Source organism: Sarcophilus harrisii, chromosome 2 (genome assembly GCF_902635505.1).
Source record: "Sarcophilus harrisii chromosome 2, mSarHar1.11, whole genome shotgun sequence".
Taxonomy (NCBI): domain Eukaryota; kingdom Metazoa; phylum Chordata; class Mammalia; order Dasyuromorphia; family Dasyuridae; genus Sarcophilus; species Sarcophilus harrisii.
In genome coordinates, this window is record NC_045427.1 from 479,796,442 (window position 1) to 479,823,346 (window position 26,905).

A 26,905-nucleotide genomic window follows, 5' to 3' on the forward strand; every position below is an offset into this window, starting at 1 on the left:
TTTTTGTACTGGCTTGCAAGGGTCATCTAAATTCATTTTTGTAATTTGGGTAGGATGATACTGATTCCAAGACTGCTTCCCCCTGGAAGGTAAGAACCCTATTACATTATGTTGCTTTTTTATACTCTTTTATCTTTTTAACTATTTCAAACTGTTGGCTTTCTCCTACAATATATTGCCTAAATTTTTTTAATTTATATTATCTTTTGTTTTTTTTTATTACCTTCACTTTGATGAGGTTAGTGGCAGAGAGTTGTTAAAATCCCCTTATGATTGATGCAAAGGTTTGTCATGAAAGAATTCATGAAACCCTGAATTATTAATTGACAAAAATGAAAGTTTATTATTGGATAGAAACTAGTTTGCTAAGAGACTGACTTCTGTAGTGGCAAAGTCCTATTAGGGAAATGGAGTCTGGCACTGAGAAGGGAATGCCTTCTCAGGGGGCAGGGCCCTAGCAAGCTGCTTAGGCCTCTGCAAAGAATAATTTTAGAAACTGCCCTTTAAAAAGGAGTCTTGAGGCTTCGGGAAGCCAAGGTTCCCAGGCCTAGATGCTTATCAGTATCCACCCCAGAATTAACAACACTTCATAGGGGTACTTTTTGACCAAGATTTCTAATTAAATCAAAGGCTCTGGCATCCTGGAAAGATAACTTATCTGGGGGGATATGCCTTCCCCAGGATGGGGCTGAGACTCCAAAAGGAATCACAGATCAAAAGGGAACACAGTTTCAGAATGATTATCTTAAAGGGAACACAGTTTCAGAGTGATAATCTTAAAGGGAACAGTTTCCATCCCCCTTCAACTAAAGAATATATCTTCCGTTTTTTCCCCATCCAGTTAGCCATTCCTTATAACAAAAAATTCAGCAAAAACTAGCTTATCAGCCAAGACTGACGTATATGCAGTAGTCCATACCCATAGTCTCCTATGCAAGGAAAGAAGGAAGGAAGGGATATATTCTTAATCTCTTCTGGAACAACTGAGAAATTAAGGATTCTCTTGAACTTGAGAGCTTTGAATTTATTTAGGTTTTTGCTTTTATACATACTCATTAAGTAGATGCATAGATCTCTTTTATGGATTAATTAACATTTCAGTCACAGAGTAAAAACCAAGGACACAGTTTAAACTGCTTAAAGTAGTTTTTTGTTTCAGGTTTAAAAAGAGTGAATATTGTTCTGCATGAGTTGGGCACGTATCCTACCTATTTATTCATGTTGCCATCTAAAGGACATATCACAAAACTTTCAGAGAGGGCCACTAAATAGGATTTCAATACTTCCTCCCCAAATTTGTTGTTTTTCCTTGTTCTTGCTTTTACTTACTTCAATGAAATTCCTATTTTCTTTCTTAATCTTTTCTTTTCTTGCCCTTAGTGTTGACCCTGTTGATTTAAACGACTTTATGACCATAATTAGTAATTTCACTGATTGGTTAATCTAACTGTTTGATTAAATAGGCTTAATTGCCATTTATAATTTCTCCAGTGTTTTTCCCCATGCTATAAGTTCTGGATTTTTATTTTTTAATATCCTACATATAAGTTAGTATGGCTTTAGTTAAACACTTAATTTTATTATGCAGTGGGGAAAATGAACCAATGAAATATGTCTAATTGTTGATATTGGATGTTGTAATCAATGCTACAGTGGATGTCTTTGATTAAAAACTCAGCTCCTTTTAACATCATATTGTTTGACAATTAGTCAGGCATAATTGATGTTGAAAGTCTGATTTCCTGTCCCTGATTAGCAGATCTTTCATTACTTTTGCTCTCCTGCTTTCCTTTCCCCTGCAGTCTGCACGTCTGATGGTTCACACAGTGGCCACTTTTAATTCAATCAAGGTAAGAACCAATGAACAGCTGCTTTACTTGTTATTTTCTTGTTTTTCTCTCTTTTCTTTTCATTTTTTATGACTAATATCCAATTTTGGGGGCTCCACTATTCAGGAGTCTCTTGAATTAGTGCTGAATTTCAAATACTAATTCTGAGGTTCTTATTCATATTCTTTGTCATAGAAAATTGATGAGGGATACATTGTTAACACACACACACACACACACACACATATATTGATTTTCAAGTTACCCATGGCATTGATGAAGAATATTATCTGCTTTCGTCCCGAAAAAGTAGTTTTCATTAATCCTTGCATGATTTCCCATTTTGCATTAAAACTAAACCTTTTGAGAAATTGCTTTATGAGCAGTGTTAGTCCTTTCTCTAACTTGTGAAGATCCAAAGTGGATTGAAGTGGGGAGAGTATAGCATGTTTTGTACTTATTAAGGCGTTCTTGAACATGAGATTGATTTTTCTCCATGGATGTTTGTCCTCTTGGGGTTTAGCTTTTACTCCTTAAGAGATTTTGGAAGTCAAGACTTCCCCGGGCTGCTTTTGAAAGATACGAATATAGCTCAAGGGCTAGGAAGAATCCAGCACAACTCAAAGGCTCAGTGTTAGCTGCCATAGTCCTCTCATTTTTGAATAAGGTTATGAGGTTTTTGTTGTGGAGTCCAAATTCTGCTACTTTTATTTTGTGGTGTGCTGTTTTATGATATGACTTCACCTGTATATTCATAGTCAAGTCAAGACTTTCCTTGTCTGAGGAACAGATTACATGTATATTGGAACTTGACATAACCCATTAGCTCCCTTTATCTCATCTTCCTTTTTATCATTATCACCAAGAATGGAATGTCTCAGGAAAGATTTCAAACCTCATTGAAAAGTCAAAAACCTCAAGCAAAACTGATGGTTTGCATTCTTTTTTATAGGAACTAAATGAGCGCTGGCGGTCCCTGCAGCAGTTGGCTGAAGAGCGGAGCCAACTTCTAGGCAGTGCCCATGAAGTTCAAAGATTCCATAGGTGAGAGGTCCTTGTTGATGACCATATTAGGAATGGGGCAGAGAACAGAAGAAGAAAAAAGGAATACTTGATTTGTAATGTTCTTAGAACTTAAGTGGTTTAAGTCCTTACAGGGCTAAGTAAAGGAAGATTCTTCCCTACTTAGACTTAGAAGTTAGCAAACTGTGGCCTGCAGACCAAATCCATCCTGCTGCCTAATTCTGATTTTTTTTTTCCTGTTGCATTTTGAGGGCTTAGAAATGAAAATTTTTTTGTACATTTTTAAACATTAAAAATTAATTGTTGGGGCAGTTAGATGGCGCAGAGGAATAGAGCACCAGCTCTGGAGTCAGGAGGACCTGAGTTCAACTCTGGTCTCAGACACTTCACACTTCTTGGCTGTGTGACCCTGGGCAAGTCACTTAACCACAATTGCCTCAAAAAAAAAAATTGTAGTATACACATATTTGGTACGAGATAAGTATAGTTTAGATAAATTTTAAAAATCAGTCTTATTCCTCAGTTTCATTTGATCAATGATGGACAGAAGCAGCTACACCCAAAGAAAGAACACTAGGAAATGAATGTAAACTGTTTGCATTTTTGTTTTTCTTCCCGGGTTATTTTTACCATCTGAATCCAATTCTCCCTGTGCAACAAGAGAATTGTTCGGTTCTGCACACATGTATTGTATCCAAGATCTACTGTAACCTATTTAACATGTATAGGACTGCTTGCCATCTGGGGGAGGAGGTGGAGGGAGGGAGGAGAAAAGTCGGAACAGAAGTGAGTGCAAGGGATAAAGTTGTAAAAAAAATTACCCAGGCATGGATTCTGTCAATAAAAAGTTATAATTATTAACAATAACCAAAAAATCAGTGTTATTCAATTGTTTGGTGTAGTGTCCCAACTTTTCCTGGCCCCCTGGATCATATGTTCTTTGGGTTTGTTTGTTTGTTTGTTTTTCCTAGAATGCCATAGAATTTGTACTCTTCATTGTAAAAGTCTAGTATATGAACTTGAAATTTATTTAGGTCTATTGAACTTTTTAACAAAGATATTTTTAAAACTAGAGTGAACTGAGCCCGTCTCATGAGGGAGAGAAATAGTGCCATGTAATGGAAAGAACGCCTACTGCTGTTGGCTGCTGTCTGTGTGTGACCACAGCAAATGTGCTCTCTCTTTGTGGTCCTTGGTTTCTTCACTGTAAAATGGTGATAATGATATATTATTTACCTTGTCATGATTATCAAGTGAAGATACACATGTAAAGTTCTTTCAAACTATAAAGTGCTATATAAATATGTTACTTTACAAATCACTTTTAGTAATCACCTTTATTGTAAACATTCTTCAAGCAAAATTGAGTAACTTGTCAAGAATGTAATAGAGTAGTAGATCCTTATAGTGGATAGGAAATATAATATTCACGAACAAACCGGATATGAGGTAAATAAAGCAACTAAAAATCCAAAATTTGAATCTTGGTCAAACAAAAATAATATGTATACTATTTTATTTTTTTCAAAGTTTATTGGGGGTGGTGCGATAGAGCATACTGGTCCTGGAAACAGGAAGACCCAAGTTGGGATGTGAGCTCAGACACTTTTTAGTTATGTGGCCCTAAGCAAGTTTGAGCAAGCAGCAGGCTTACTAGTGATTAAAATAACTACAGTAGGCTAAGGACAAAATATATTTTGCCTCTCAGCAGAAAAGGTAATAAATTGTAGGTGTGGAATGAAGCATGCCTTGTTAAATGTGGCCATGGCGTTGTTCAATTTTGTGCTTTCTTTGTTGTTACAAAAGCAGATTCTGTTGAAGGGTCAGGAATTGAGTGCAAGGTATAGAGATAAGTTAAAAAGTAAAATGATTCTATTCCTTAAATCACACTAATATATAGTGCAAGGGATAATGTCCCATGGTTAATGTTTAAAAAAAAAAAAAAAAAGTTCCTAAAGCACATAAACTGGTCTTTGGACACATCTGGAATAATTATTTTCCTTCTGTAGAGATGCTGATGAAACCAAGGAATGGATTGAAGAAAAGAATCAAGCTCTAAACACAGACAATTATGGTCACGATCTGGCCAGTGTCCAGGCATTACAGCGCAAGCATGAGGGCTTTGAGAGAGACTTGGCTGCATTAGGTGATAAGGTAAGCCTCTTTCTGACCCAGACACCAAAAGAATTGTGATTCTTCTGAGCCTGGTTCCTGACTTTTTTTCTTCTGATGTAGGTGAATTCCCTTGGAGAGACTGCTGAGCGCCTAATTCAGTCCCATCCCGAATCAGCAGAAGACCTTCAAGAGAAATGCACAGAGCTAAATCAGGCCTGGAACAGCCTAGGAAAAAGAGCTGACCAACGTAAAGCCAAGTTGGGGGATTCTCATGACCTGCAACGTTTCCTCAGTGATTTTCGGTAAAAAAACAAACAAACAAACAAACAAAACTAAAGCCTTTTACACAAACACATACCATGTGGTGGTTTGCTGTGTTAAGGTTCCGTTTAGACATGGGATTTTTTATGTTCCTGAATAGAAAGTAGGAACCAATTTCCCTCATCCTTCTCTTAAGTTGTTGCTTTTAGAAGAGTTCTAGGTGTCTATCTTTTTTTTTTTTTTTTAAAGCTGACCAGGGAAACCGTTTTGGTTTTTCTCTGTGGAGTTAATGGTTTTTAAATACTGTCTAGCTTGTCTTATGAGTATCTTAGCTCAGTGTTTACAAATTACTGTTTTCTTGGACAAATGGCCTGCCTGCCAGAAAACGTAATATTTGTCCATGGGATGGTTTTCTAGGGACCTCATGTCTTGGATCAATGGTATCCGGGGCTTAGTATCCTCTGATGAATTAGCCAAGGATGTCACAGGAGCTGAAGCTTTGTTGGAAAGACATCAGGTAGGTGAAATTTTCCTGCTGGATGTTAAAGCCACTGTGTATTTGAATTCAGTTTATTCACTATCTCTTGAAGACCTCTCTCTACCTTTTATTATGAGTAGGTTGATAACATTGGAATGGGCATTCCATTGCCAGTTATTTAATCCTTTCCCGTCTTTTGGCAGGAACACCGAACAGAAATTGATGCCAGGGCTGGCACTTTCCAGGCATTTGAGCAGTTTGGGCAACAGCTGTTGGCTCGTGGGCACTATGCCAGCCCAGAGATCAAAGAGAAACTAGATATTCTTGATCAGGAGAGGGCTGATCTAGAGAAAGCTTGGGTTCAGCGCAGAATGATGTTGGATCAGTGTCTTGAACTGCAGGTACCTGTTTGTTTACCTTTGGTTTCTGTTTATTTTTTTTACCCCGGAAATCTCCTTGTAACTGAGCTCTCATCAATCTTTTCTCCTCTTTAGCTGTTTCACCGGGATTGTGAACAAGCAGAAAATTGGATGGCTGCTCGGGAGGCCTTCCTGAATACTGAAGATAAGGGGGATTCACTGGATAGTGTGGAGGCACTGATCAAGAAACATGAAGACTTTGATAAAGCAATCAATGTCCAGGTATGGAATTTGAATGATAAGATGAAACATCCTTCCCCAAATTAATATTCTTTGCCTTTTATTTGCATATTTACTCACCTTTGACCAAGTTAGAATGAGATAATATGTTGTCACAGAAAAGGGGAAAGGGGGCAGAACAACAATTGGCCTATGAGTGATGAGGTTGTTCTAGATGTAAACTGTGGTTTGATTCATCAAGAGAAAAATTGACACTGATTCATCTTGGAGCGAGCGGCATGTATTTACCAAACTCTTAACTGCCACCTCAATCCTTGCTGTCCTTTCTCTTTCTGATGCTGTGTAGTCAAGTTCTTCAAGATTTTGAAAGCTTGTAACACTTACCATTCTCATCAAGCAGGTTTTCTGAATCATCCAAAGCAGTCATCCTTCTTTCAAACAGCTTCACATGGAGCTATGGCTTAATGATTATTCTTTTTAGGTATTTCATCCTCTATATCAGGGGTCCTCAAACTACCATCCCACGAGCCAGATGCAGCAGCTGAGGACAATTATCCCCCACTCCCAGGGCTATGAAGTTTCTTTATTTTAAAGGCCCACAAAAAACAAAGTTTTTGTTTTTACTATAGTCCGGCACTCCAACAGTCTGAGGGACAGTGAACTGGCCCCCTATTTAAAAAGTTTGAGGACCCCTGGTCTATATGCTTCCCAACTTCAAATTGTGGTTTTCTTTTACAGGAAGAGAAGATTGCAGCTCTGCAGTCTTTTGCTGATCAGTTAATCTCTGCAGATCATTATGCTAAAGGAGACATTTCTAATCGTCGAAATGAGGTTCTGGACAGGTAAGTATGAAAATGTGAATTTCACTGTTAAGTAAATTCTAGGTTTAGCAATGAAAATCTCTGATAATTAATTTTGACCCTTTAAGTCAAGGGCTGGCAAACTGCAAACTTTATTTTAAAATTAAAAACCATTCAAGACAGCTTCATGTCAACCCCTGGCCTTTGGTCATCATCATTGGCTTTTTAATCTCATATTGGATGTGGAACTGTGTTAATGTGTCCCTTTTTCTTTCTCTAGGTGGAGACGCTTAAAAGCCCAAATGATTGAGAAGAGATCCAAGCTGGGAGAATCTCAAACTCTTCAGCAGTTCAGTCGGGATGTGGATGAGATTGAGGCCTGGATTAGTGAAAAGCTACAAACAGCAAGTGATGAATCCTATAAGGATCCTACCAACATTCAGGTGAGTTACTGATTGGAAATCTTAGCCTCAGAGTGGCTCTTTTAACAAATATTAGAAGAGATATAAAAGTGAAGCAACTTAGTTTATTGTTACTCATGGAAAAATTCAAGAAAACGCCAAGTTGTTCCCAGACTTTGGAAATTGATAAAGTTTTTTGTAAGCTGCTCTCATACCTATTTTCTTGTCCAGTGATATAATATGAGACCATGTAGCACTAATTAGGCTAAAATAAAACATTTTAAATTCTTTAACTGTTTAATAATGTTGGTTTTGTGGGGTAAGTATAATAGCAAAATAATTTTTTTTTTTTTTTTTTTTTGTAACTGATAATATAGATCTGTCAGTATACTTAATTTTTGTTGTTCTTCATCTATTTTGTAGCTTTCCAAGCTGCTGGTAAGTTGGGGTTTTTCTAGAGCTTGATTCATTAGCTGCCAGTATTTGTGTTCTTTTGTATAGATTGAGACATGATCATGTTCATTTTGTCATCTATTCATCTATTGGCTTCTCTAATCATTCATCATATTCCATCTAGGTATCCCTTGTGGGATGTGGCTTTCTTTGTTTTAATCACATGGCTGAAAAAACTCATTGTCTAGGCATGTTCTGCATGATCTGTTTGATTCTGAGGCAGTATTTGCTTTTCTTCAGAGGAGTTTTTAGTATCAGAAAATACCACACTTCATATTTCATTGATAAGTGTTACTATCTTCTTTTTTAGCAGACATTAACCATCTTCTCTTTATTCTTTTGACTTGGTCTTCAGTTCTTATGTGGTCAGGGATGAAAAATCCATAATATGTATGAAGCTTTAAGTTGCCATTTTACTAAAAAGAAATTGTTTTATGGCCTAAAGAGATGGGCCTGGTAGGACAACAGTATAATAAGCTAAGTTAATGAGATTGTTTACCTAGAGGACAATAAGAGAAATTAAATTTAGATATCATAGAATAATTATAGAATAATGAATGGATAAGTAAAAAGCAAATGAAAAAATTAAAAGGAATTTGATAAGAAGAATGGGATTTGAATTATAAAATATTCATAACTAGAAACAAGAATTTAATCTATAACAACAGATTGTAGGGTGTTTCAGATATGTAAGTCCTTCTGAATTTGTAGTAAGAAGCTGAAGATGAAATTGTCATATGAAGTGACATTTTTCCCCTTTTAAAATTATTTGGTAAGTTCTTTTTTCAAATAACCTTCCTCCATTTTAACTCTTAATAGTGGATTTATTAGCCTGTGACTTAACCTCAGTCCTTGAACAGTTGCTGCCTCCGTAAGTAAACATTTGATGCAGAATTCTCAGTAACAGTAGAACCTTTCTTCTCTGCCTTCTGTACTTTTGAGTTCTCTTGGGGTTTGTTTGTTAATAATATAATAATACCCTCATTGTGATTTTTCAGATTTGGGGAGTTGCAGCAGTCATCATTGCTACTGGGTTTTTGTTTATGCTAATAAGAGTACATTCTCTGTTTTATTTTGGTTTTGGTTTTTTTCACACAGCTAGGAAGTGTTAAGTGTCTGAGGCCAGATTTGAACTCAGGTGCTCCTGATTTCAGGGCTGGTGCTCTATCCAACTTGCCACCTATTTGTCCCTTTGTTTTGTTTTTTTCATGGATTCTTCAAGTAAATATGATAGACTCTCACCCCATTAGGGTCCAGTTGTTCTCATGGTTTTGTTCTTCTCATTTCTTAGACAAGACAAACTCTTAACAAGATGTGATTCTTTAGTGGTTTTAGGTTAATTACAGTTACCAAATGACTTAATTTGCTTGGTCTCTGTTTTCTGCAATATGTGGACACAAGAGGCCTTTCAGATGGATTGAAAAGAGTCACTAAATTAGAATTCCCAAAACAATTACTTTCCCCAACATGGATTTCAAATATGAAACTATATATATATTAAATATTGTTAATTGGGTTTGTCTTGTAAATCTGAAATCCACATGGGGAAAGTAATTTGAAATAGTCAAAATTGAAATTTACTTAACATAATATCTAAAATGATACATAAAAATGGGACAGCATATAGATTGAGATCTATTTCTCTGTGTGAGAGAGAGAGAGATGTTGCCCCCAACAACATATAATTTTAGATCTTTTCTTGAAAGCTGTTTTACTTCATGAAGAAAAGGGGAGGATTCTGTCATTTGTAGCCTTCGTAAATTTCGTCATTTCAGTGTTTTTCAAACTTCCTCCAAGTCTCCTCTCTTGAGAGAATTTTTCATTACCAACCTTGTCCATGAGAACAGCTTTGGGCCCAGTCTAACTTGCTATGTAATGACACTCAGTTTTTGCTTTCTCCAGAGCAAACACCAGAAGCATCAAGCCTTCGAGGCCGAACTGCATGCCAATGCTGACCGGATCCGAGGTGTAATTGACATGGGCAACTCCCTCATTGAGCGAGGGGCTTGTGCTGGCAGTGAAGATGCTGTTAAGGTGAATCTATACCTCTCCCACTTCATGCATTGCCTTGTCTGGCCAGTCTCACTAAGCAGGAAAAGAAATGATTTAAGTTATGATATGATAGGAAATCCTAGGCTAGGTAGGTTGGCAAGTGCCCAGAGCAGCAGCAGCAGCTTTGGGCAGCTTTCAGTCCTTTGCTCTCTCCTTTACAGGCCCGGCTGGCAGCCCTTGCTGATCAGTGGCAGTTCTTGGTGCAGAAGTCGGCTGAAAAGAGCCAGAAGCTAAAGGAAGCCAATAAGCAGCAGAACTTTAACACTGGCATCAAGGATTTTGATTTTTGGCTCTCGGAGGTAAGAGTAGAAACTTCCCCACTGAACCAGCAGAATTTTTTCCCTCTATTTTGGTATATTTCTTGGTCATTTAACCAAGAACTTAGGAGACTAGCCCTTAATTGCCTTATTCAACGAAGAAGGCAAGCTTTTTTCAAACAGAACCTGACCTAGATGGGTCATCAACTACAAATTACTTTCCGAAATTGGTTTGAAAAGAAGAATTTGTACTTATCCTACCTTTGATTGCAAAAGTTCATAATTTATAAACCAAGGCAGCAGCTGCACAAAATTATTTGTTTGATTTTAGAATTCGGCTTAATGTTTCTGCAGTAGATAGAACTGCATTATTTGTGCTGATATTAAGATTTGTTGGCTATTTCCCCAATCATATGCTGAATAGGTGACCAGGTTAGCTTAGAAATGTGCTAAGTGATATAAAATCTAGATTTAAATTGTTCAAAGCTGGATAGTGCAGGTGATTTGGAGGTGACTTTAGTCTTATTCTCATAAAGATTTAGATTTGTATAAAGTAGCACCATCTTCTTGTGTCCTTCCCCCACCAGGTGGAGGCTCTCTTAGCTTCAGAAGATTATGGTAAAGACCTAGCTTCTGTCAACAATCTACTGAAGAAGCATCAGCTACTTGAGGCAGACATTTCAGCCCATGAGGTAAGGTTGCCTCCAGAAAGGATAGATAAGACCTTTTAGAACAGAGAACACAGGGCATGCCAGGGGGGGTTCTGTGACAGTGACACACATGGCTTTTGTGATCGGATGCCTCTGAGTCTGCAGCGTATACCTTTGAGTCCTCATTTACCCGGCCTAGCCTTCTGGGAGCTACCTCTCCAAATGAGCAAATAAGCTGGCTGTGGGATGCTGGGGCCATCCACCCAGCTGATAGTTATCTTGTTTCATGGCTCTCCCTGTATCCACAGGACCGTCTGAAAGACCTGAACGGCCAAGCGGACAGCCTGATGACGAGCAGCGCCTTTGACACTTCTCAGGTGAAGGAGAAGCGTGACACCATCAACAGCCGCTTCCAGAGGATCAAGGGCATGGCGGCTGCCCGGCGAGCCAACCTGAACGAGAGTCATCGGCTGCACCAATTCTTCCGGGACATGGATGATGAAGAATCCTGGATCAAGTATGTGCTTCTGAGACTTGTAATGGAGGCAGAGAGACAGAAGCAGTGGGCCGGGCCAGCAGGAGGCTTTCTGGGGGCCATGTGCCCTCATGCCCACCTCTGATCTCTGGGCGGTGCACAGGTTGTCAACCCATCTCTGCTTTGGAGGACTGAGTCACTGTACAACTGTGGGAAGGTCTCTCAGGCCTCAGTTTCTTGATAATATAAAATGAGGAGGCTGAACTAGGTCTCTTTAAGTTCTATTTAAATTCTTAAGCTTCTTTGTTCTTGAGAAAATAAATGAGACCATGCGTGTATATCAGGCTGAATTCCTAGGTGGGTGTCATAGTCTGGAAGTTTTTTGGTTTCCAAGAGTTTTTATGTTCTTAAATATTTGTTTTTTCCCTTTGCTCTCCCATATAGAGAAAAGAAACTTCTAGTGAGTTCAGAGGATTATGGCCGGGATCTAACAGGTGTACAGAACCTACGCAAAAAACATAAACGCCTAGAAGCTGAATTAGCTGCACATGAACCTGCCATCCAGGTAAGATCTGGATAATGAAAAACAGTGAACTTTTGGTCAGAGCTAGTAAAGTAGCATCCTTACTCAGACAAAGCAAAGGGTGACCTTGTCTGATCCCCACGACAGACTGAGAAAAGCGGGGTGGATGACATTCAGGAAAGCGTAGATGCTATCTGGTGTGGTAATAAAGGAAGCAGCCCATGGCCAAAAGAGCACCGGGGAGAGGGGTGAGGGGGGGGGGGGGAACCAGAGAACAGCGTCACTGTGATGACACTGGGATCACTCTCAGGCTGTTCTGGACACCGGAAAGAAACTGTCTGACGACAACACAATTGGCAAAGAGGAGATCCAGCAGCGTCTGGCGCAGTTTGTGGAGCACTGGAAGGAGCTGAAGCAGCTGGCGGCTGCTCGGTGAGTGAGACCCTGAGCTGCTTCTCTGAGTTTCATGGAGCAAACGAGGACTCATTTTTCCCTCTATGTGCAGCATCACTAGCAGTGTCTGGGTCAGACTGAACTGAGTGAGATAGCCCATTCCTGGATTTTCTCCTTCAGTATACCCAGCAAATCTGAAGCTGCCTTCATAACCCCATGGGAACACATGAAGCTAGTCCTGGTTTACATTATATCCTGATTACAAAGGAAGAAAGGGATATGAAATTGCATGTAGATCCAACTTGTGTTCCGCCTTACGAAGTTAGCCCAACTTTTTTCTATACCAGATTGTGGCTTGTTTTATATTCAGGTGGGCAGATACCAGAGCATGACTTAGAATGATTATTTTTAATTCTTAATAGGGGCCAACGTTTAGAAGAATCCTTGGAGTATCAGCAATTTGTAGCCAATGTGGAGGAAGAGGAAGCCTGGATTAATGAAAAAATGACCTTAGTAGCTAGTGAGGATTATGGTGATACACTTGCTGCTATACAGGTAAATAAGACACTAAAAAAAAAAATCCCCATTCTTATGTATTAATTTAACTATCTAGCTATTTAAAAAATTCTTTTTGCTCAGAACATCATGAAAGTGATCTGATTTTCCATTTTCTGATGATGCCTACCTGGACACACACCTTATTTCAATCATATTTCATCCTTCCCATGGAAGTAAACTGTTCTGTTAGGTCAGACCTAAGATCCATCTATCCAGCATTCAGTCATCAAAGTAATGCTAAAATACTATCACAAAAGGACATTTTATGAGAGCATGGTATTAGTTCCAAAAGATAGCAAAAATGCACCTCAGTGTTGCAGCATCTCAAAAGCTTAATTGGAATTTGAATTCCTTAACCTGTTATTACAGAATGGGCTTTTTAATCTTTGAACCACTGAGTCAGTAGCTATTTGTCATGATTAATTAGTCTGAATTAAACTTAATAACGTACTTTTCCATGTTTTATGAAGAAAATCATGGAAGAGCAAATGATAACTTTTTCAAACTCACATTTTAATTTAATTTTAATTGAATTCTAATTATTACTGGATTAAAAAGAAAAAATACCTAATGAAATTTTAAAAATAATTACCTTTGTATTATTTTTTAAGTTGGCTTTGGTTTTGCTGTACTTACTTCATTTAAACCTGTGCTTTATTTCTTGTCTTTTGGAGCACAGATGGAGCCAGCAAACTATGAATCATAGTATTGCTCTGGTTCTGAGTCATAGCCACAGGTACTCTTTCTCCCACACAGGGCTTGCTGAAAAAACATGAAGCATTTGAGACAGATTTTACCGTTCACAAAGATCGAGTGAATGATGTCTGTACCAATGGACAAGACCTCATTAAGAAGGTAAACATAGATTAAAAGAAAGATTTTATCTCCTCTCTCCTAGTCCTACTCTTGTTTAGTGATGGATGCTGAAAACTTGACTTGCAAGGTTTTTTCCAAATAAAAAGCCTATATAGAGTAACACTTCTTTCCCACATTCTGTAAGACCTTTATCTAATACTAAAAGTTGATTTTCTTTTTATTTTCTTTTTAGTAGGCCAGGAAATAATATATACTAACCTTAATTAGGCAAACACAGAAGGAGGTGAAAGTTTCTTTTGTTTTAATATTTTAGCTAATTGTCCTCTTGCATTACTCTTAGTTTCTAAATGACAGGGTAGAATTTGAAATGGCCATTTCTAGAATCTAGACCAGGGCCAATGTTGACAAATGTTTTGATTGTTTTTTTGTTTTTTAATCCTATAGAATAATCACCATGAGGAAAATATCTCTGCAAAAATGAAGGGCCTGAATGGGAAAGTATCTGACCTAGAGAAAGCTGCAGCTCAAAGGAAGGCCAAGCTAGATGAGAATTCAGCTTTCCTTCAGTTCAACTGGAAGGCTGACGTGGTGGAATCTTGGATTGGTAAGAAGCAAGATCTTATCATTCTGTCCTTTCTGATCATTAAGATCACATGATTTACCCAGATCTGGAAGGTTAAGGAATATAGTTGGTGCAGGTCATAGTCAATTAGGTTTTCTTTATAGATGAATTATAAAATGCAGGTTCTCAATTTCATAATCTTTAATCTCTTTATTTTTAACTTTAAATTAGCAAGCATTTTTTGCCTGTATCTTCTACTTTCCCTCTCTCTCCTTCATCCATTGTGGGGGAGACAAATATATATAATCAAGTTAGTCAAACATTTCTTCATTGGTCTTGCAAAATGAGACATTCTGCACCAAGTGCCATCATTTTTCAGATGTATAGCATTTTTTCATTAGTCCACTGGAATTAGTTCATCGTTGTGTTGATTAGAATTCTTAATCTTTCAAATTTCTTGTCTTTACTATGCTGCTATAAACTTTTTTCCTGGTTCTGTTCACATCAGTGCATCAGCATAATAATATTTTAATTACATTCACATAAAATAATTTGTTCAGCCATTTTAATTGATGAAAATGCCTTTAGTTTTCCATTATTTGCCATCACAGAGAGCTGCTGTAACTGTTTTTGTACAGTTCATTTTTTAGTCATTTATAGTTTTATAGTTACTTGTTTATTATCACACAGCTAGCTAAAACCATTTGGAAGAAGTTTAATAGAATTTGAGCTTATTCAAAATGCCCTTTGCCCTTCTTCTTTTATGGGGAAAGAAGTTCCCCATAAAAAAGTTCCCCTTTATGGGGAAGGGGAACTATATATTTTGCAAATTTAAATTTCCAGGTGAGAAAGAAAACAGTTTGAAGACAGATGATTATGGCCGGGACCTCTCTTCTGTTCAGACTCTTCTCACCAAACAGGTCAGTGGCCCTCACTTCCTAGAAGGGCAGTCGAGCTGCTTCCTCTGTGTCTCAGCACCCCTAACCCCCTCTGTTACTTACAGGAAACCTTTGATGCAGGGCTTCAGGCCTTCCAACAGGAAGGGATCGCCAACATCACAGCCCTCAAAGATCAGCTGCTGGCTGCCAAGCATGTTCAGTCCAAGGCCATTGAGGCACGGCATGCCTCTCTGATGAAGCGTTGGAATCAGTTGCTGGCCAATTCAGCCACCCGGAAGAAGAAGCTTTTAGAAGCCCAGGAACATTTCCGAAAGGTAAAAATCAGAATGAGTCTGCTCTTTGAGGTTAGATGCTAATTGGGCAACTGCCCTTTTTTCTATGATGTCTGAACCAGACTTTTATTTGTTGCAGTAAAAATTATAAGATGCAAATGATGTACATAACTGTGCGAGAGAGACAAAGACAGTGCAGGCATTTGGAAACTGTTTAGAAAGTTACCTTAAAAAGCAGACAGAAAAGACTTTGTAATTTTATTGTTGTATAGGAAAAGTTAAAGAGGAGATAAGGTTGATTAGGAATGCCAATTTATAGAAGTGAAAATGAGAGAAATCTGAGAGAAGTGAATGTAAAGCTGACCCCAGAACAGCATCTATTTCTGATACCATGAATTTTCTATATTTTTATAAGTTGTGTTTAGAATAAACTTATCACCAGGTGAAGTATCCTAAACGAGATTCACATCTGCTTCCAGGTAGAAGATCTTTTCCTGACCTTTGCCAAGAAGGCTTCAGCCTTCAACAGCTGGTTTGAGAATGCTGAGGAAGACCTAACAGACCCTGTTCGCTGCAATTCACTCGAGGAAATCAAAGCATTGCGAGAGGCCCATGATGCCTTCCGCTCCTCCCTCAGTTCTGCCCAGGCGGATTTTAATCAACTTGCCGAACTAGACAGACAAATCAAGAGCTTCCGAGTGGCCTCTAATCCTTATACTTGGTTTACCATGGAGGCCCTGGAAGAAACCTGGAGGAATCTACAGAAAATCATCAAAGTAAGTCTTCTGTCCTTTTAAGCCTCATCCCTCTGGTTGTTCACTGATTTGCCTTCCCAAATTGCCCTTTCCTGCCAACATATTACATAATTTCAAGAAAAGGAAAAGGCACTCTAATCCACTTGAGAAAACTCCATCTCCAACAAGAGGCTGCTTAACACTGTGCCAGGGGTATGGACCCCTTGGCAGTCTGAAGCTTATGATTCCCTTCTCAGAATAATGTTTTTAATGCATAAAGTAGCCCTGTCAGTCACATTGAAGTACAATTATCAAAACAGATTCTAGGTTAAGAACTCCTTTTCTACAGGGTCTCCAGCAAGTGATAAAATGCAACCACTTTATCTTAAGGCTCCTTGGTACAGCAGATTATTAAAGATTAAGAAATCTGCTTCTCTGTACAACCTCTATCCAATAAGCCTCTTTTATCCTCTGGTACCAATTAGAAATCAGACTGATCCTTGTTTCCAAATATCAGCCCATCCTATATTTGGCAGCTTTTGTGTCCTCTTTGTCCTCTCTCCAAGCTAAGTATCCCTAGTTCCTTTGGTTAATTTTTTTTATAAGACATAAAATCGGTTTGCCCTCCTCTGGATGCTACATCTGCATCACCCTCTGGTTCTTAGGAGCGGGAACTGGAGCTACAGAAGGAACAGCGAAGGCAAGAAGAGAATGACAAGTTACGACAGGAGTTTGCCCAGCATGCCAATGCTTTCCACCAGTGGATCCAGGAGACCAGGTGCCCATCTTCTTGTGGACTTTGTTGGTCTTGAGGGAAAGCTGGGGTGAGGATGGTCCTGCTCGGACTAGCAGCTCTCCAGGGAGACCCATTCCCTTTACATTGGGAATTTGTAGAGCAAGTCATTTGCTAAAATCATGGTACCATGGATTCTTTGCAAATTTTATATTCTGAGGCAGTACCACCTGTCCTCAAATCTCCAGCTCTGATTAGAAAAGATTACTTAAATCTTGTCACTGAAACTTGCACCAAATAAAAATTTGACTCTTATAGCCTATGGGAGTCTCGCTGCAGCTACTCCCCATACTGCAATCAAACTGGCTTCCCTATTGTGATGCTTATGCTTTTTTGTTTTAATTACCCTCACTCTCTAATACACAGTAAGTGCTTGGAGAGGGAATAAAAAGAAAACATAGACACAGAAAAGTTTTTCCAGTCAGAGAAAACATTGACTAAGGAAGACAAAACAGGTATTCATACTGTTTTCCCAGAGGAGTCAATTGCAAATCCAGAAATTAGGAACAGAAAGGTTTTTTCTTGTGTATAGCAGTTGTTCAGTACCTTACTTATTGTTGAACTTTAGTGTGTGTAGACATTATACTAATGTCTCTTTTCTCTTCCTTTTTTTTCCCTTTTTAATGGTTGCTTCTCCTGATACCACCTCCGGCTTCTTGGATCCATGTCTCCACAGAACATATCTCCTCGATGGGTTAATATCACCTTTTTATTCTCCCCAGGCTTGTATTGTGGCATTGGTGTATTGTGTGCTTGTTCTGCCCTCCTCCTCCCCTCTCCCCTTGCCCAGTGGCTTGGTTTGAAGTATTTCTTTGATGGGCCTCCCTACCCAGGAGTAGATTGTACCATTCTTAAAATACTGTGCCAAGCACCATCCCTCCTCAAGAGGAAGTATCCCCTTGACCCTAATGTCCAGCTTGGATATCCCAGCTTCTTGCCTGTTTCCTTCAGAACCTAAAGCCTTGGGAGGAGAGCCATTTCTCTATTTTATTTATTTATTTTTGTAAGCCAGAGTCTCCTTTGGTAAAAGTAGGGAAAGACAAGGGGAAAGGGACAAGTCACTGATTGGCGTGTCTTGAGTTTTTAATCTATTCTTTCTCCATTAATGTAGTAGTATCTCATATCTAAGTGTCTTTTTCCATCTAACTCAGTAGGAAAATGGTGGCATTCAAGTTTTGTTGCAAAGCCAGGTGGAATATAAATTGAAGTGTGCTGAAAACTCAGAACAGTTCAAAGAAATATCATTTGGCAATTTTGGTATCATTTGTGCAAATTACTTGAAATTTGTTGAACTGTGTGATGCCTCATTTTAAGACTCAGCTCTCTGAAAGAAAAATAAGCTCTTTTTTGAACCATCAAGGAAATGTAAAGGGTCTTAGAAAGATCCTGTCTTGCTCTTAGATATTTTGAACACTGAATTTTTAAGTTGGTGGTTGAGAAAAAGATGTAAAATGTCATTGTGGTTCTTTCAGTTCAAGATAGGAACTCCCACACTCATAGTCTTTGATCCAATGAAGTTAGGCTAAAACCCCTTAGGACTTGGCCCCAAAAGAACTAGAGACCTCTGGAACAATTGGCCACCTGGCTCTCCTTCCCAGACTTCCACCCTGTAAGCCCGCGCGTCTCTATCTGCCAGTAGTGTCTGAATGATGTAAAATGCTCCATTTTCCTTGTGGGTCCAAAAAAGTCCTTGTCCCTTTTGACTCTGGTCCACCTGCCTGTGGTCCCTTGTGGCTAGAGTCCCAGTCCCCCACTGGACACTGCCTTGGCTTTGATCTTCCTGTACTCTGTGCACTACCAGCTCAGACCATAGCGTGTTTCCGTCTGTGTGCTCTGACCTCTTTCCCTTCTTCCTCCTTTGGTGTGTATTCATTTGGTTTCTTTTCTTTGAATAGCATAGCATATCGTCGGGTCATTCGTGTCTATCAGTATGAAGTTGGGGATGATCTGTCTGGAAGGTTTTTCTCCTCTTATTTTCTCTTCTTTACCTCACTGTGGTTTTTCCCAATGCACTCTTGACTTCCTGGGCGGCTCTGCTTCCTCACTAACTCACTGCCCCATGGCCGCTTGGGAAGGAGGGGCCTCGGTCCTTTCCCCTGCACCAGTGCCCGGACCCCCATCCTGCCCACCACCCCACCCCAGATCCTGGTGTGTGCTTTTCCCATGGGATTAGGGCATAACTAGGCTCTGGCTTGCTGTTTTAGAGGAAAGCTTTTATTGATTTCCATAGCTAGAGCAACTTTGATTCTCAGTTTCAAGGGGCAAAGGGACTAGAGAGGAATCCTGGGAGTCGGAAAAAACCTGAGTTGAAGTCCTTCTTTTGACAGGCACATAACTGCTGGTACAGGGAGGTTGGGTTTGGGGGGGTGTTGTTTGTTTGGGTTTTGTGTTTTGTGTTTTTTTTTTTTTTTTTTTTTTAACCAGAAAGTCTCTATCCCCATGATATCATGTTTTCCAACTTCCCAAGAATATGTGTGGAAAGGGTAGTTTCCAGGGGAAGAGGTAGCAGATGGCTAGTAAACTTGTTTTTCTCCGTCAAGTATGCTGTTACCTTATCCTGGTCATGGTAACCACAAGCTCTTTATTCACTGATTGCCTGCTGTGAAACCTCATGCTGACATATATTAGAAACCAGAGTATCTGAGAACTAAAGCAAATGATCATGAGTCTCATGGAACACCCCTCAGCATATCGGCATCCAAACTGGGGCCAGATACGTAATCCAGGGGCTGACGGGCCCAATCGCTATTTTCCTCGTGGAGCCAAACCATCAGCGCTTTACTAAAACTTTTAAAACAAATGCCTATGATCTCAGCAACTCTTATACAGAGTATTTGATTCAGTAATGAAGTTTTTAAGGTATTGGCCCCATTCTCAGTGTCGCACATACTCATGCACTTTGGAATTGGTACCATATTTCCCCTTCCCACATTGAATAGATTGATTGCAAAAAAGGCCTTGAGAGGCAGCCAAACCTTAAGGAAACATTTTGGTCAGCAGCTCTTGGCTTATGCCCTCCTTTCCCATCTTGACCATATATGTAGTCCTTCTCCTGAGGTGTTCCTACTGTTATATAGAGTATATAGAGCACTGTTGTTGGAGCTGCACTGTTTCTAATCTTATGAGAGGTGAGCACTTTGAATTGAGCATAAAATCAGTTCTTTCCATGGGGATCATGGGGTTTGAAGTTAATTCCCAAGTCACTAAATGAAGTCTCCATTTAAAACATGGGAAAATGTGACTTTGGTGGACCAGTGTGAGGGCAGGTGTAGTTAAACCACAGTAAATGTCAAAGTACCAAGCTGAGGAAGTGAGAGGCCTTGATTCTATTCCTGTCTCCATTCTCAATGTTGCCTAACTCCTGTTGAGCTTCAGTTTTTCTACTCCATAAAATGGAGGTAACTTGCCTTAACTACCCCATGAGGCATCTGTGAAAGAATGTTAGCTGATGAATGATAATGAAGTAAAGGGGCTTAAATGAAATACAAAAGGCATTATTTCATTCCGGAGAGGATGGGGTTAATTGCAAGCCCCTCCCCCCAATCTGTTCTTTCCCAAAATGTAAACATACTTCTTTGTTTAGGTCCTGTATGGTGGAAGAATCTGGTACCCTGGAATCGCAGCTGGAAGCCACTAAAGTAAGTGTGCCAGATGTGACTCCTGTTCTCTGGCATCTGCTTCAGGTCACTCACTGGAATGGCCCCGCTAGAGAACCTCTTCTTCCTTCCCGAGGTTATGGCCTTTTCCTCCTTAGCGTCAATTTAAAAGATTGTCCACAGTTTGGTGTAAGGCATTTAGCTCATAAGAGAACTACCCAGGGGGCCCTGCTCTGAGGGAAACGGAGATTCTTTGATTCTTCCTCATGCCTTCACTGGACCTCTTATCCTAATTTTAAAAAAGAATCGGCCCTGAATCCAACAGCCCTTCTCAGAAAGTGAAGAAAACATATGCAAATGATCATTCTAACCTTCAACTCTTCCTCTTGCCCACAGCGTAAACACCAGGAGATTCGGGCCATGAGGAGTCAGCTGAAGAAGATAGAGGATCTGGGTGCAGCCATGGAGGAAGCCCTCATCCTGGACAACAAATACACTGAGCATAGCACTGTAGGGCTGGCCCAGCAGTGGGATCAACTGGACCAACTTGGGATGCGAATGCAGCACAACCTGGAGCAACAGATCCAGGCCAGGTATGCCTCTATCACATCCTTCCCAGATGTTTGGAAGCTTTGTGGTGAAATGAGAAGAAATTCCTTCTATTTATTTCTCATGAAAACGTGGGTGGGTCTCAGTGATTCTAGGGAAAAGGAGGTAATGATTTTCCTATCAACAGAAAAAGACAACCACTTAACACTCTTTCATCTGGTAATTGGGATTCTGTAGGGACTTCAAGTTTTTAGAAGGGACAAAGAAGACCATGTTTTTGTTGGCCAAAAAAAACCCAAAAACTTTTTATCAATCACCCAGTAGCAAATTCCTGGACTCCATGGACAGATCCATAACTATGCTTTTGTTTACAGGAATACAACTGGTGTGACTGAAGAGGCCCTAAAGGAGTTTAGCATGATGTTTAAGTGAGTACTGCCACAATTCCCCAAGGAGGTTTCTAAAAGTTGCCCCATTTTAGGCTTCATGCTCTCCTTCCTCCTCAATTATAACAACGCTGAGTTAATTCTTTGCATTACAGACATTTCGACAAGGATAAATCTGGCCGACTTAATCACCAAGAATTTAAATCTTGCTTGCGTTCTCTGGGTTATGACCTGCCTATGGTGGAAGAAGGAGAACCAGACCCTGAGTTTGAAGCTATCCTCGACACTGTGGATCCAAACAGGTACAATGCCAGAAATAAGAGCAAAGCATCATTTCCAGGCTAAAAACATTTGCACAGTCTCTAGGGTAGATGTTCTATCATCTTATTCATTTCCCTCTCTTCTCTCAGGGATGGCCATGTATCACTGCAAGAATACATGGCTTTTATGATCAGCAGGGAGACTGAAAATGTCAAATCCAGCGAGGAGATTGAAAGTGCTTTCCGTGCCCTCAGTTCTGAGGGGAAACCCTATGTGACCAAGGAGGAATTATACCAGGTACATATATATGAAATACATGGTGACTACTGGGCATTCTTGTGTCAGGAGGACACTGAAAGCATTGGGGCTTATAATGGGAACACACAAACTGACCAGGGTAGAGAATTAGTTTCACCAGTGACAGGACTCTCACAGGACAGTTCCATTCCATGTTATATTACCCTTCCCACTGAGCTTGCCTTACTTCATATCATCAGATCTAGAAATAGTAGGCCATACCCAAGACCTTACTTGTTTGGGATTTTTTTGGCTTTCATTTTTTCCCCAAGTACATGCAGAGAGTTTTTTTCACATTCCCCCTTGCAAAAATCTTATGCTCCAATTTTCTCCCTTATGTCCCCCTTCCCAAGTCAGCAAGGATTGCAATATAGGTTAAACGTGTAGCAGTTATTTTTAAAGCACTTTTAACAACTCCCTTTAGGGATGTGGGAATGTCCCCCACTTGGAATATTTAAGAACCAGACTTTTGTGACTCGAGTAGAAGCCAGGTTTTGACTCATTTTTGCACTTGTGAAGTCATGATTTTCACACTGATATTCTTATCCTGTGCAGGGATTACAGAGGCCAAGTTCTTCTACAGTTTTTCCTTTATGTTTCCTTTCCGCTGACTGGGGCTCCCAAGAGATTCTGTCCTCTATAACTAGTCAGTTTTGGCTAGAGACAATAATTCAGCTTTCTTGGACTCAGGATTAGGTAATGAAATACCCTGATGTCTCTTTTCTGTTCCACTTTCAGAACCTGACAAGGGAGCAAGCAGACTACTGCATCTCGCACATGAAGCCCTATGTTGATGGCAAAGGCCGAGAACTCCCCTCTGCTTTTGACTATGTAGAATTTACCCGTTCTCTCTTTGTGAATTGATTCACAGCCCCTAACGTTAGCCACAGCCAAACATCGCTCGTCTTGCTGCCGCACTGCATGTCTGTCCATCTTTGTGCTCTTAAAGGAAAAAAAAAATTTCAGACAGTGTTACTTCCCAATGTAACCTTAAAATGCTTAGCTTGGGGGATTAGAGAAACGGTGCTTTAATAAAATGTTTTGAGTCCGGATGAAATTGCTGGATCACTGTCAGGAGATTTATGTTTAAAATTATGGGATTTTACCCTGTCTCCTCCTATATGTCCTAAAAACAGGTCTTACCCCACCCCACCCTACCCCACCCCCAAATGGGACCTTAAGGGGAAAAATTCTATAAAGCTGACTTCAATTCATTCCTGTTTCCTCCTTCCTTTTCTGTATGCAAAAGATAAATAAATGACTCATCCCCCCAAAAAGAGCTTTTTTTTGTTTTTCTTTTTAATCGTTAAAAAGTTCCACTTTTAGGTAACAACACCCAAAGACTTCTGCTCCTAGGAACAGAATTCTCCCCACAAGCCTTGAACAACATTCCTTGTGCGATTTAAATGCCTTATACTGCTCGTTTCTGCTTGTCACCACCTTCCTGGTCAAGGAAAGTGGGCTGAGTGTCCTCAGCTTGCCACCTCAGTTGCCAACTGGTCCAGGTCTTCTGTTTCCCGAGGTGCTTGTTCTGTGAACTCTGTGCTTAGCTGCCATATCTTTACGACACCTTTGGCATCCCCAGCAGCCAGGAGTTGAGTCTGTTGAAGATTGAATTCCAGACAGTATACTGGGCTTTCATCTGGAGTTTGTTTGATAGAAACTGTGGGTTTTTGGGAGCTCTTTCTGAGATCAAACAGCTGTATGTCTCCTTTAAGAAAAAGGTGAGAATTATTCAACTAAAATGCCTTTGAAAGGTGAGTCAGTTCTGATAGGGTACAAAGAAGAAAATGATTCTTAGCCTTGGAATCACTGGAGTCTCCCTTTAAAAGCCAGGCTTCCAGAACCAGAGTTAAACTCAACTATACCTTTAACAATCTCATCCCATACCCCAATAAAGAGACAAAAATTAAATTGTCCAAAAGTAATTTGCCCCCACCCCCACCCCTCCCTGGAGTGGAAACTTCTCCAAAATAGGCTTCTTAAAAGAAAAGCCTTACCTTCCCCAGAGGCAGCAGCAAAGACCAAGGGTCGGACAGGAGACCAGCGCACACTAAACAAGTACTTGTGGGACAGCTGGAGCGACGTCAGGGGCTGGGCCTGCAGCATAGAATAGAGGTGGATGTGGCCATCCGTCCCAGCGCTCAGAAACAAGTTTCTAGGGAAAAGCAAGAGAGCAAGTCAATCCATTCCGTGTCATTGTCGCCCTCAAAACCCTAGCATATGTGCAAACGCTGTGAAGAAAAAGCCCTGAGGGAGCCCCAAGAAAAATCAGGAAGCGAGGTGGAGCCCGCCTCAAGTCAGGAAGGCTCATCTCCTCAAGTTCAGATCTGGCCTCAAAAACACTGTGTGGTCCCGGGCAAGTCACTGAAGCCTGTTTGTTTTCCTCAACTGAAAAATAAGCACAGCCGCCCATTTCAGCATCTCTGCCAAGTCTCAAAGGGGGTCACACAATCAGACACAAAAAGAGCTCCCACTGGGTGTGAGCACAGAGTTGGGATCTGTCCTGAGCCTTGATGAAGTGAAGTAGCATTTCAATAAGGAGGGGAATGTAAGGGCCCTAGGACCATGGCAGGTAATGAGCTTGAGCTCCATAGATTATTTGAGATGGCCGGCAAATGATGTTATAAATATCCAAATGGCCCTTGGCAGGAAAAAGGTTCCCCACCCCTGGTAGAAGTGAAGAGTGGACACAGCCAAGATTTTAGAGAGCCTTTAGTTAAAACTTGGTGGATTAAAAGCTCATCTTCCTATACTGATGGGGAGACTTAAGGACAGTGACTGGCCCAGCTTGTTCAGTCAGGTCCAATGGGCCCAAGGTCCCACGGCAAATATGTGTGTCTGAGTTGGACCCTCACCCACATCTCTTGCACCCTAAGCCCAGGACTGCACCACATGCTACATCCCCCTAATCTTTAAAAAGATGATTGGTCCACACAAAATGGAGAAAAGGGTAGAGATCAAAAATCATTAAAGGATGTAGTTTTTTTCTCAGGAAGGAAAAGGGGGGCTTATGCCAATCCCATTGAGTAAAAAGTGGGGGGGGGGGGACTTGCCAAAGGGCCCTTTGAACAACCATTCTTAACTTGGGGCCTTTGGACCCTCTTCTGGCAATTTGGTGAAGCCACTGTTATAAATGCATAAAATAAAACAGGATTAAAAAAAAACAGTGATAGTGAAATTTAACTATCAAACTATAAAAAAACAAGTTCATAGGGGGGCAGCTAGATGGCGCAGTGGATAGAGCACCACCTGAAGCCAGGAGGAACTGATCAAATATGATCTCAGACATTTAGCATTTCCTAGCTGGGTGACCCTGGACAAGACACTTAACCCCAAGTTCATGGATCTCAAGTCTAAGACCCCCTGCTCTAAACAATTAATCTTGTAGACAAAGGAGAGAAGGCACGCACTCACCTGGCTCTGATGAACACCTGGACCTTACCTGTGGAAGGGTGAGCAGCTCACAGAGTAGATGGGGCCACCGTGAGGGGAGAAGGTGAATTGGGCAGGTGCTCGGAGGGGTAAGGAGCTGGGCATTCGGGTAAGGGCCGCCACTTCTACTGCCGTCGAGCATTTGAGTGGGAAGCCGCCTTCAGTGCCCAGGATAAACAGGCTGGGGTCAAAGCTGGAGAAGGCTAGGGCTGTGACCCCTACCTCCGTCTCACCCCGGGTAGGCTACAGAAAGACATCAGCAGGAGGGTCAGCCCCAGATTGCTGTGGTCAGCAGTAACAAGCACAACCCCCTTCTCCCCAACATGAAACTGGGAACCATTTCCAAGTTAGAGGGACGCTAGAGATCATAGAGACCAGCCCTTTTTTTGAATCTGGTCAAGTTTACACAGTGTATCCCAAGGACCAGAACCTGGAGCTTTGACTGTCAAGTTTAGAGCATGTTTTAGCCATAGCTTTGGAAGTCAGCTGGAAGCAGTTTTGTTCTCCAAGGAATCACCAGCCAGGTGAGGCAGCCTCAGGGTTAGGATCTTCAGTTTCTGCCTTCCTGTTCCTGTGCTTAGTAACACCTGCTACTTCCCTGGTACAGGGGAGGCCTTTGCCATATTAGGCTCCCCAGTTCCTGGTGCTCAGCTCTCTGCTGTCCTCAGAAAGTCAAAGGCAAATTAGAGAGGGACAGCGGCACTGCCAGCTCTGACTGGGCCCTTTGCCTGGGAGAAACTTCACGCCGGGTCCGGGAGGGTGTTCTGCGCCCCTTCCCCAGGCCCAGTGCCTTCGCCTCGGCTCACCTTCTTCAGCTTTGTGTTTCGGGGGATCTGCTGCACCACCAGAGCAAAGCCCTCCGTCAGCTGCAGCTGTCCCGACCCAGCCGCCTGCCACAGCAGCACCTTCCCATCCGTGGAGACACTCAGCAGCTGGAAGCGGTGGCTGTGCCGCGGCTCTGGCAGCCACGCCACCTGTGGGCACCGCAAGGGAAGGACAAAGTTCAGGGGAGATGGCGGAGGACGCCAGACAAGGGCAGGCAGTGGAAAGCGGCCGCTTCGGTGGCCTGCAGAACCCTTGCCTAAGTGTGTGTCTAACACCCTTACCCTTCTCCAGAGCTTCGGTCCCCATCTGTGCTGACCACAGATGGTCAGGGGAGAGCCAGGGAGCCGAAGGACAAAACCTGGAGGCTCAGGCATGCTCCAGGGCAGAGCCCGGGCACGGGGACTTCCTGAGGCCACCCAGCTGTGACGACACAGAGCACCCAGCCATCTATGGCCCTTCCTTCCCGAGAACAAAATCACAAACTGGAAGGGATTTCATTGCTCCTCTGGCCTAACCCAAATCTCAAGCAGAAATCTCAGAAATATCCCGTTTCTATGGGATGGGAAAACCTAATACTTCCGTAAGCTGTATGTTGGGGTGGCTTTAATTATAG

General features: G+C 41.0%; 2 protein-coding genes across 10 annotated transcripts in view; one reads left to right on the forward strand and one right to left on the reverse strand.

The window, feature by feature from the left end:
• Positions 1-23,246, forward strand: part of SPTAN1 (spectrin alpha, non-erythrocytic 1) — a 61,134-nt gene extending 37,888 nt beyond the window's left edge. For 3 of the 9 annotated variants that reach the window (XM_031954751.1, XM_031954749.1, XM_031954753.1), the window contains 32 exons: positions 54-89; positions 1,803-1,850; positions 2,782-2,873; positions 4,862-5,006; positions 5,088-5,269; positions 5,646-5,745; positions 5,910-6,107; positions 6,201-6,347; positions 7,044-7,147; positions 7,386-7,548; positions 7,930-7,944; positions 9,862-9,993; positions 10,173-10,310; positions 10,856-10,960; positions 11,227-11,435; positions 11,838-11,958; positions 12,227-12,348; positions 12,732-12,864; positions 13,624-13,722; positions 14,128-14,287; positions 15,089-15,165; positions 15,249-15,458; positions 15,896-16,192; positions 16,816-16,928; positions 17,620-17,637; positions 18,839-18,901; positions 20,527-20,581; positions 20,936-21,132; positions 21,463-21,516; positions 21,630-21,776; positions 21,885-22,032; positions 22,771-23,246. In XM_031954751.1, coding sequence (XP_031810611.1) covers positions 54-89; positions 1,803-1,850; positions 2,782-2,873; positions 4,862-5,006; positions 5,088-5,269; positions 5,646-5,745; positions 5,910-6,107; positions 6,201-6,347; positions 7,044-7,147; positions 7,386-7,548; positions 7,930-7,944; positions 9,862-9,993; positions 10,173-10,310; positions 10,856-10,960; positions 11,227-11,435; positions 11,838-11,958; positions 12,227-12,348; positions 12,732-12,864; positions 13,624-13,722; positions 14,128-14,287; positions 15,089-15,165; positions 15,249-15,458; positions 15,896-16,192; positions 16,816-16,928; positions 17,620-17,637; positions 18,839-18,901; positions 20,527-20,581; positions 20,936-21,132; positions 21,463-21,516; positions 21,630-21,776; positions 21,885-22,032; positions 22,771-22,896 — 3,954 coding nt within the window. In that variant the 3' untranslated portion in view covers positions 22,897-23,246. The remainder of the gene's footprint in view (positions 1-53; positions 90-1,802; positions 1,851-2,781; positions 2,874-4,861; positions 5,007-5,087; positions 5,270-5,645; positions 5,746-5,909; positions 6,108-6,200; positions 6,348-7,043; positions 7,148-7,385; positions 7,549-7,929; positions 7,945-9,861; positions 9,994-10,172; positions 10,311-10,855; positions 10,961-11,226; positions 11,436-11,837; positions 11,959-12,226; positions 12,349-12,731; positions 12,865-13,623; positions 13,723-14,127; positions 14,288-15,088; positions 15,166-15,248; positions 15,459-15,895; positions 16,193-16,815; positions 16,929-17,619; positions 17,638-18,838; positions 18,902-20,526; positions 20,582-20,935; positions 21,133-21,462; positions 21,517-21,629; positions 21,777-21,884; positions 22,033-22,770) is intronic. The other 6 variants (XM_031954754.1, XM_003757321.4, XM_003757318.4 and 3 more) reach the window with 4 other exon arrangements.
• A 67-nt stretch (positions 23,247-23,313) lies between these two features.
• WDR34 (WD repeat domain 34) overlaps positions 23,314-26,905 on the reverse strand; it is a 32,997-nt gene continuing 29,405 nt past the window's right edge. Inside the window, exons 6-9 of the mRNA XM_023494283.2 lie at positions 26,274-26,441; positions 25,478-25,710; positions 24,033-24,190; positions 23,314-23,743 (exon numbers count right to left, since the gene is read on the reverse strand). Of these exons, the coding sequence (XP_023350051.1) occupies positions 23,505-23,743; positions 24,033-24,190; positions 25,478-25,710; positions 26,274-26,441 (798 nt within the window). The 3' untranslated portion in view covers positions 23,314-23,504. The remainder of the gene's footprint in view (positions 23,744-24,032; positions 24,191-25,477; positions 25,711-26,273; positions 26,442-26,905) is intronic.